We start from the raw sequence: 10755 nt of genomic DNA on the forward strand, positions 1-10755 counted from the left end.
ATCCCATTTGTCAATTTTGGCTTTTGCTGCCATTGCTTGGTTGATTTCTTATGATATTATGTTTGGGAATACAGAAGAAAGCGTGTATAGAGAAGAAATGCTGGATGCAATGATGGTGGTAGTGAGACTACATAAGCTACAAAATAAATGTTTCCTGGATGTCTTATTTTTAATTTTTAAATGTTTACTGAAGAAGGAACTCTAGAAATCATGTTGTTTACCCTTGCCAATTTTCTGACTAGGAGAAAGAGATTTCTAAGCCTTCCATCAATTTATTTAAATGAATGGCATAAATAACACTATTGCTTCTAGGAAAGTAATTTGCTAATCAGAGAAAAATAAAGTAGAGATTTTTGTATAATGCCTCTACATGCTCACTGGCTGTAAAGCTATTTTATTTTGGTATAGACTCGCTAATGTAAAACTGTTGTCTAGATAGCAGTGGACTTCTTGTCTTCTATATGTGTTGTCATTAATAAAATAGATGAGAAAAAATACTATCAATATCACCCTAATAAAATTCTCTCATCCTGCTGTTTTTTAACCTTCAAAAACACTTAATTAAAAATATGGTTATGTTTAAGTTTTATAGTATCTTTGGCAGTGCTCCTGTTTTTAAAAGCTATGACATTATTGCCATAATTTAATTTGGTTTAAGGACCATTTATTGAGTGCCTATTTTGTGCTGGGTTCTGCATTAGGCTGTGGGGATAAAAAGACGGGTAGAGCATATTTCATTTTCTGAAAGAGCTAAGGCCAGTGAGTAAGATAATACTGTGAGAAAATAATGACTAATGTCCTGATAATTATTATGAATAGAGGTGTTCTCAAAGTGTTAGTTGAAACCAGAAAAAAGTTGCCTAAGTCAATTTTGGGATCAGGCTTTCTGGAAGAGAAGGAGCAGAAGGAGGAGGGGCTCTGAGATCTCTTCTCTGTGCACCTTTTCACATTACTAATTGTGTTAGGCCACTCTTGTAATGCTATAAAGAAATATGTGAGACTGTGTAATTTATAAGAAAAGAGGTTTAATTGGCTCACGATTTTGCAGGATGTAAAGGAAGCATAGTCCTCGTGTCTGGGGAGGCCTCAGGAAACTTCTACTCATGGTTGAAAGTCAGTAGGAGCAGACACATCATCTGACAAAAGTAGGAGCAAGAGAGAGAGAGTCACGGGGAGGCATCATATGCTTTTAAATGACCAGATCTCATGAGAACTCAGCATCAGGAAGACAGCACCAATCCATGAAGGGGGATCTGCCTCATGATCCAAACACTTCCAACCAGGCCCCACTTCCAGCATTGAGAATTGCAATTCAACATGAGATTTGAGTGGGGACAAATGTTCATACTATATCGCTAATTTTATGGGGCTACAAATTAGTAACTTCCTTTTACATCTCTTCAGACAATTAAGCAATGGCTGAACGATATCTTTTTTTTTTTCTCTAGAAACTGATCAAATGAGCTGTTGGTTGACAGAGATACTGCCCCTATGTCTTTCCCCTTTTTTTCTATGGTACATCAAGAACTACTGGGATTTCCAATCTGTGCCATAAGGTTTTCCACAAAGAGCGTATAAAGCCTTTTAATAATGAATAATGAAAAATAGATAAATCCTGCTAGACTTTATAATTAAGCATTTCAGCAAGTGCTTTAAAAATCTGTGCCCTAAGGGACAGTGACAGTATCTTCAGCGTGCATTGTGAAATATGTAGGAGACTGTTTTTTGGCTTTAAATGAATATTCAGTTAATATTCATTTATTAGAGTATGATGTAGAGTATCAAGAGTAGAGTATGATGCTCCAAAGAATCTGAGAATTGTGTTTTATTTGTATTTCTCTAAGTTTCAAGCCCAGAAATCAATTGCCTTTAAAGAAAACTCAGAGTGAAATAGGTTATTTTTCTATACAAGCCACCCATCTCAGTAAGATTCAGGAGTTAACATTCAAAGGAATTCAGAATGGTTTTTAAAAAGCAATTTTGTATCTTAGGTGGAAACAAAGCCAGTTAAGGTCAGAGCGTTTCAATAGCAGCTAACATAGTCTTGTTTTAATCTCTTTCTTATACAATACATTATCTAGTGCACTTAAAGATATATTTTATTTCAAGCTCTTATAAATTGGAGAAGGAGGAGGGAAGGATATATGTGTGCATGTAGCAAGGGATGGGAGGAGCAGCTGTCTAGCCGCATATGGGCAATCTTTTATTTATTTTTGTAACATTCCTCATTTGCCTCTTTCTCATTGTCTTTTCTTTGATTCCCAAATCATTTCTTATGCCCATCCTCACTCCAATAGTAGGGAAGAAAGGTATAATCTACAACCTCTTCCTAAAATATTAATAGGACACACTTAATTATATATGAAATACATATAGTATGTATTCTTTAAATTTGCTATTTTTAATTTTTGTTAGCAACATTTCCCTGTGGTGATACAAATTTAGAGAAACTGCATTTCACCATCAGAACCCTAAGTGTGCTGCCTACTAGGCCGATTACAGTGAGCTAATGTTGTGTTTCATTCACTGGATTCCACATACTTCCCTATATTGATTGCACTATCAGTAGTAGTAATCACAGATATCGTTACCAGCCAATTACACAAACACGCATCTGAGCTAGGTAACCTATACTCCAACATTATCTCTTACAGTTCTTAATTTTGTAATGAAGCTGATCATCCTCTTGCCCAATTAAGTGTATCTACATATTGTGATGTCGTGGGCTTAAATGCAAGTATATAAAATTATGTAGTTGGTAATTACATATGTTGGTACCACAGCAGAAGGAGGGCAATTTGAGTATAATCTGTTGCTTATTCTATTCGAGGTTGGCATTAAAGAAGGTTAACTGCTGTTAAAAAAAAATTGACCCCAAAACACATTTGGTAAGATAAAATGGAAATTATTTCTGCTCACATAACAGGAGTGTGTGTGAGGATTGACACGGTCATGCAGTCATCCAGGGACCCAGGCAGGTTTTTGATATGTTCAATACAAGACTGTCAAGGTCACCTGGAAGTTTCACTTAAGGAAAAATAACATAGAAGACCTAATGGGAGATGTCTAAGGACAACCCAGGCAGAGAGGCACATTCATATGCTGTTGGCTAGATCACAGTCTCATGACCACACCTAAGTACCAGGAGAACTGTGAAGTATAGTTCATTTAAAGAAGAAGAGAAGAGCATGGATCTGGGTGAGCAGTTAGAGATCCCTGCCAAAAGGACTCAAAACAGAACTTGCTCCATTTCTCTGTTTAATGAGTGGTTTTCCTTACTTGCCTTTCCATTATTTGGAACTTTTATCAGGTTTGCTTTGCTTTTATTTTTTTCACACAGTGCCAGATGTCTTATAAAACCTAGATCCATGTCCTGTCTCCTAGACTTGTACATATTAAGCAACTAAAGAATGGATAATATAAAATTACAAAGTATTTCTCAAACTGTTAAATAGTTAAATTGTACCCATATTATTACAATTGTTTTTCAGCAGATTAAATCGTAGATATATAGGTTAGACTAAAAGCTTTTCTGTGCTATAATGGGTGTCTCTTAGTTCCATCCTTTTATAGACAAAGAATGTGAGGGCTGGAGAGATAAATTATTTTCCTAATTGTACGAGTGTGGTAGTAGTCAGATTCAGGCTCTTTCTCAAATCTAAGTTTCTTTCCATAACATTATTTGTCATCGTTTTTATTTGCAGGCAAATTCCCTACAAAGTATGAATCATTAAATAATGTCTATACATTTTTAGAGATGAAATAAAACACAATAAATTATAATTGACATAAAGCTATCATGTCCAAATTTATGGGAAATGAGATTCAAGCAACTTTCCAAACTTATTTGAAGTTTTGTAATAAGTGAGCTACTTACTAAAAGTTTTTTTAAAAAATACATTACTTTTCTTATTTAACAAAATAATAATGGCTTCTAAATAAATCTTCAACTTTAACATTATACAATCCATGGCATGTATAAAGAGAAGGTGAATATTTAATCACCACACTAATTAATATTTAGAATTAAAAGTTCGAGAGAAACAAATTACAAAATCTGAACTACTGGAAGCTACATTTCTTTTAAGGACATAATCTAAAATATTATTTTAATAAAAATTGTATTACATTTTCAGGGAGTGAACAAACCTGTGAAATCAAAATTTAAGTTATTATTGGGATGTTGTCCTGGCTAAAATATAGTTGCTTATTTAATTACTGTTGCCATAGCCTAATTTCATGCTATTTCTTCAAAAATGTATAAAATGGAATTTGCACAGGAAAAAAGTGGCACAAATCTAGGTACACTGTAAATCATAAATTTTCAGATTTTTAAATTATGTGAAATTTGAAGTTTGCTCACTATTTTATTTATGTGAATTATGAACCTGTGGTTGATCTTGTACTATGATTGAATCAAAATCATTAGCACGTCACACATTCTTTTGTTTTAATTAAAAGAAAACTGCAGCACCCTCTTCAAAATTTGTTTTTATTATGAACATTATAAGCACAGTTATAAGCTAATATTCATCCGTAGGGTAATTTTTGCATGTGACATTGAATTAAGACTAAATAATATGGAAAAATTATTTTAACTGAAGATGAAAAGGACTCTGTTTCCTCCCTGTCCACTTTCAACCATGCACAAATACAAAGGTCCATCTAATTTTGTTATATTACAAAATAACAGTGTGAAATGTAGATAAGCAGGACAACCAGGCTTTCTAGCTTTCATAGTTCCCTCTTCCCTATGTTAACAGTCTGCATTCAGTTGATTTGTCTTGGTATGTTTGGGCTGTTATAACAAAATACCTTACACTGGGTAATTTAGGAACAATAGAAATTTTTATTCATGGTTCTGGAGGCCAGGGAGTCCAAGATCAACTTCCAGCAGATGAGAGCTTGCTTCAGAGATTGTGCCTTCTTGCTGCACACACATTGAAAAGAAGAGTCAAGAAAACGCATTGGAACCTCTTTAATAAGGGCATTAATCCCATTCATGAAAGTAGAGCCCTCATGACCTCATCACTTCCAAAGGCCCTACCTCTTAATACTGTCACAATGGATATTAGGTTCCAACACATAAATTTTAGGGAAATATCAACATTCAAACCATAGCAAATATCAATGCTGAAAAATTCCACCAAAATACATAATGTCACTATATGCAGTGAAGACATCAAGGCTAAGACCATCTTTTAATGCATTGTGGACTCTTATTTATATTGCTTTGATTTTGCTAGAATATTACCTACAGTCCACTGGAAAAAAGAGATATATAGTTCTTTTTGGCTTCTTTTCTTGATATGGCCTCTTAAACTACAGACAATATATATTAAGATAATTTTTAAAAGGTACAATTTAGTATTTTCTAAGGAAACTGATATTGGTTCTCAAGGTGACATATTTTATTTTGAAAGGAAAAAAATAGAAGAAAAGAGCTATTCTCGGCCAGGTGCGGTGGCTCACGCCTGTAATCCCAGCACTTTGGGAGGCTGAGGAGGGTGGATCACGAGGTCAGGAGATCGAGACCATCCTGGCTAACACTGTGAAGCCCCGTCTTTACTAAAAATACAAAAAAATTAGCCGGGTGTGGTGGCGGGCGCCTGTAGTCCCAGCTACTCAGGAGGCTGAGGCAGGAGAATGGCGTGAACCCGGGAGGCAGAGCTTGCAGTGAGCCGAGCTGGCACTACTGCACTCCAGCCTGGGTGACAGAGCGAGACTCCATCTCAGAAAAAAAAAAAAAAAAAAAGCTATTCCTTTAACATTTTTGTAATTTGGACTTTATTAAAACCTAGCTCAGATTTTCATCAGTGTTATGGAAAGCAACTTAAAAAAAGGTTTGAAAAACATGCTAATATTGTAATCTAACAAACACCCAGAACTGCAAATTGACACTTTAATTTGATGATCTTTTAAAAAGCAATGTGTATTAAATATCATTACCCTGAGCTAAATGACAAGTAAAGACAATACATGGAGAAACTGAAATTGCATTTCAGTAATCAATTATTTTCAATTGCCTGTTAACCTCTGAAGAGCTTCTGTGAAGGAACATATCTAGGCTTGATTTTGCTTATATTCCGCAATTGCTTGCTTTTAAAAAAATATGCATTCTGATGTTTTTGTATTCATAAATTTTTAACTGTCCAACTCTGCATATATTAAGGTGGCACTGGCATCCTAAGTACGACTATATTTTAAAAGTGAGTAATTTTAGTTTTATAGCACTGAATATGCTTTCTTTATACTATGATGAATCTTGCTTTTCTGTCTTTTATTTGCGTAAGTAAAAATCTTCGTTTGTGCATCATCATGTATCTATTTTTTTTAACTGCAGGGCTGGCTATTTGCCTCAGAATATTCCTCTGGAGATTATCAGATACCTGTCTGAGGAGAGGGATTTTCTTCCATGGCATGCTGCCAGCCGAGCTCTTTATCCACTAGATAAATTACTGGACCGCATGGAAAACTACAACGTTTTCAATGTAAAAAGATATAATTTTTCTTTCTAATTTTTAGAAGATACACTATTTTATTCTTTTTCTACTATTATGTATGCAACTGATCCCAAGTTATTTTAGTTTGTTCTTCTAGTTTGTGTTATCCTGATTTTTGTCCTAATTGTCTATGCAACACAGATGACAATTATTTGAAGAATAAATTTAATACAAAAGCTACCTTTTGCTCTGACCTAAAAGTGTCAATTAAGCTTAAATGCCCCAGAATTAAAGAAGAAATATACATGGCAAAGTTTTAAAGTTCAAACTTACTTTCCAAGAGTTAGCGGGCTCTGTGTTCGCAAAGGACTTAACCTGGGTGGAAAGATCCCAAAGATCTTAACAGAATATAGGCATTTTCAGTAACGATTCTTAGTCATTATTTTTATCCAAAAGGGCATAGTGAATTCAATTCACTGCCTTAATTAACAAGGATAAGATCAACATTGAGGCAAAAGCCCATTCATAATTGGGTCCAAGGGGATACAGGAAAGCAAACAACAGATAATCCAAATAGACAAGAAGACATGACAAACATTCCAAATTGTTACCTGACCAGATTTTCTGAACTCAAAACCTAGTAAACCAAAATTACACTGCTCATGCCACCTAATCTGATTTAATAATCATTTTCAATAATATTAGGATTAAGTACTGCTCATGAGCCTTTTGATTCTTAAATTTCTTTTCATTGTGCCTTCCATGATCTTTGAACACTATTTATTTTCGTTTAGTTAGTGTAAGAGACTGCTCTGTGTTTTATAAAATTATCTTATTTTTTATAACTTACTGACTATACTAATTAACATGCACATTTGGGATTACTGAAAAGTGGATTCCTGTGACATAAAATCTTTTTATTGGAGCCATCTGATTTCTGATGGCCATCAGAATTCCTTCCTTTTTATTTTTACTTTAAACCTACAGAAAATAAACTGTTTAATGATTTTTAATGGGAATAATTACGTTCATTGTTAGTTTTGTTTAAGCCCTTAGAACAGACATGCAAATAAATGGGCCATTATAGTTATGATATGATTTTTTACCTGCTAGAGAAATATTACACATTAATTTCTCCCTAACACAAAGACACTGCAATATTAAACCTTTGTAAAAGTAAAATATATTTTTGAATATATTTGTATATTAGAATAGTGTATCATGTCAGATTCTTTGTTTTCAATAAACAGTTTAGAATTGTTTTCATTGTAATTTCAATGCTTGTATTCCTTTGGCAAAATTCAAGAACCACATTAAAATGAGGGAGATCTAACCTGGGCAACATGGTGAAACGCCATCTCTACAAAAAATAAATAAATAAATAAATACAAAAATTAACTGGGTGTAGTGGCTTGTGCCTGTAGTCACAGCTACTCGTGAGGCTGAGGTGGGAGGATGGCTTGAATCTAGGAGGTGGAGGATGCAGTGAGCCGTGATTGTTGCCACTGCACTCCAGCCAGGGCAACAGAGTGGAGACTCTGTCTAAAAAAAAACAAAAAATAGCGAGGGAGAGCATGCCTTACCTTGATACTGATATCTAAATGTGTCATTAGCTGAATGAATTGTTGACTTTGAAATACCATTATAATTACACTGAAGAGTTCTGTGTATCTCAGCTTCATCAGTACTAGGCTGTTGGTTGGGCCAACATAGTAGTTTTGCATTAAATATGCCCTGTTGATATAAAATGCATAAATAATAGATGTCCATTTTCATACAGTATATCTATATACATTTGTACATATATACTCATAGGTGTTATCAATATTATTTATTTTCCTCATTTTGTTACAAAAGTCATCATCTAAAATATTTACTCGTGCAAATTAGTGATTTAATAGGAAGAAGAGTAGACTTGTACCATTCCAATAGCATTTTATCCCTATTTTCGATATATGAAATATTAAATTGAATAAAATCATAATAGAACATTACTTACAATTTTACTGATATTTGAAAGTAGGTACATTTTAAGAATATTTTAATTTTATTATAGAATTTTAATTATCAGTATACAGAAGTTTTAAACTGACCTTATCTTTATCTGTTCTATACCCCATTTAGGAATATATTTTAAAGCAAGTTGCAACAACGTATATCAAGCTTGGGTGGCCGAAAAATAATTTTAATGGATCTCTTGTTCAAGCATCCTACCAACATGAGTACTGTTTTATTTTCTTATCCTCTTCTTTTCCCCTAGAACTGTACAATAATGTACTACTAGTGCCATTGTGACTTTAGCAGCATGAGACAATCTTCCTTTCATTCTTCATCTTACATTTCACTTTCCCGAGAGGACTGTCACTGGGTAGCACAGTTTCCATTGCCTGATCCTGAGAACAAAGACGTTTCCTTGCTGTGTTTTAATTTAAGATCTACCTTTATTGGTGATATTGAGATCGGAACGCATGCCTCTCACTGGAGTACTGTTAAACTTTTAGTATGTTTAACTTCCACTCTGCCTAAGTGACTTTTACTCAGCAGCATACGATTTCCAGATCTAAAAACCATTCTTATGTTAATAATTTATCTACTATTTAGGGAATGAATTTCTCTCACTTTCTTTTTAATTTGTTTCCCTTTTGATGATATCTAGAGAACTACGTAGAGAAGTTATAATGCTGGCCTGCAGTTTTGGCAACAAGCACTGTCACCAACAGGCATCAACTCTTATTTCAGATTGGATTTCCAGCAACAGGAACAGGTAAATTGAGCCAATTCCTGTATTTCTGATATTATTTAATAGTGCTTTCAGATTCTCAGTGGATGTATTTCATTTACCAACTGGAGAAAAACAAGACAAGGAAAAACAAAAGCATACAGCAACATTTTGTATCAGACTCACAGCTTCCAAGGCAATAAATAGTGTGAAAGTCACAATACAGGTATCTTTGAAATGATTCACTGAGTTTATGCTAACTTTATTAATTTAGATCTTTATTTTTAAATATATATATAAGTTGTCACCTTATTTCAAGTTTTGAAAGCTCTGCTATCTCATGAGAACAAAATAATGAAATTCAATCCAGACTGTTTCAGGTTCTTTATAAAGGTTGTGGTATTTATTCATAAAACAATTACCAGCATATGTCATAAACAAAGTAGCATAACAAATGTTAATATTAAAAACTAAAAATAAAAGGTTATGAAAAAAGATCTTTCCTTTTTCAGTGACCCTTGACAATGACCTTAAACTTGTATCTTATCTTAGAATTTTGCCATATAGTATTTTAATATATGAGGTTAAAGTTGTTTAATTAAATTACTTTTGAGGAAAAAATACTGTGCTAAATGTCACTTGCTAGTGAAAGGAATACTAAACATAAACATAATCAAAGATTGTTAGTATCATGCCTACAGTATTTTAAACCTTCTTAAGGTATCTTTATATTTTCAAGAGTATTCATGTACTGTTTCTTTTTACACTTTGAACAACTGATATCCATTCCTCTCCAGTTTTTGGCCCCCATAACTAGAGTCTTTCCTCCTAAAAGGAAGAGAAGCTAGGGGCTGATTTGTACAGATGATGCTATTTTATTTGCAATAGTAGGGTTGTTCCTGATATGCGTGTGAGGGATGATCCCATGGGCAACAAAGAAAGACACTTGTTCTGGATAAACTTAAGAGAACTGCAGTCAGAATAACCTACTTAATAATAATTGGTATTTGTCTTGTTAAGAGCTATTTAGGTTTAGATTTAATATCTAAATGACTAGACCAAAGAGTAACTATTCTGTTCAAAAGGTCTCTGTAGGAATCTTTCACTACATTATTTAGTTACGCATCATAATACCTCACCTTCCTGTAGCATTTCCTGCTTGCCTTCTAAATTAACTGTTTCTGGTCTTATGCAAGCTAAAAAGGAAAACATTTTGTCAGTATCATCTGCCAATTGATCTGTCATCTATTTGAAGACAGCGATCCAGTATTTCATCTGTCTTCTCTAGAACCAAAGTGTACCCATTTTTTAAATTTTTAAGATTTTTTGCTAAGCCTTCTGAAAACTATTTCATTAGACCTGAAAATGTTATACAAACTTTTTTGCTATTTTTACCACCTCCTTCAATTCTACCACATATAATCAGACCATGGAAGTAAACATTTATCCAAAATAAATACAGCCACAATTTTTTTTTTTAATTTTTATTTTTTTTATTGTACTTTAAGTTCTAGGGTACATGTGCATAACGTGCGGGTTTGTTACATAAGTATACTTGTGCCATGTTGGTGTGCTGCACCCATCAACTCGTCA

The 10755-nt window shown here is 33.7% G+C and overlaps 1 protein-coding gene across 1 annotated transcript in view; it reads left to right on the plus strand.

The window, feature by feature from the left end:
- The window catches only part of TRHDE (thyrotropin-releasing hormone degrading enzyme), a 423163-nt gene that overhangs the window by 361511 nt on the left and 50897 nt on the right, over positions 1-10755 (plus strand). Inside the window, exons 13-15 of the mRNA XM_011929347.1 lie at positions 6344-6491; positions 8568-8665; positions 9100-9207. Of these exons, the coding sequence (XP_011784737.1) occupies positions 6344-6491; positions 8568-8665; positions 9100-9207 (354 nt within the window). The remainder of the gene's footprint in view (positions 1-6343; positions 6492-8567; positions 8666-9099; positions 9208-10755) is intronic.

This window comes from Colobus angolensis, unplaced genomic scaffold, assembly GCF_000951035.1.
Source record: "Colobus angolensis palliatus isolate OR3802 unplaced genomic scaffold, Cang.pa_1.0 Scaffold80, whole genome shotgun sequence".
NCBI classification, from domain to species: domain Eukaryota; kingdom Metazoa; phylum Chordata; class Mammalia; order Primates; family Cercopithecidae; genus Colobus; species Colobus angolensis.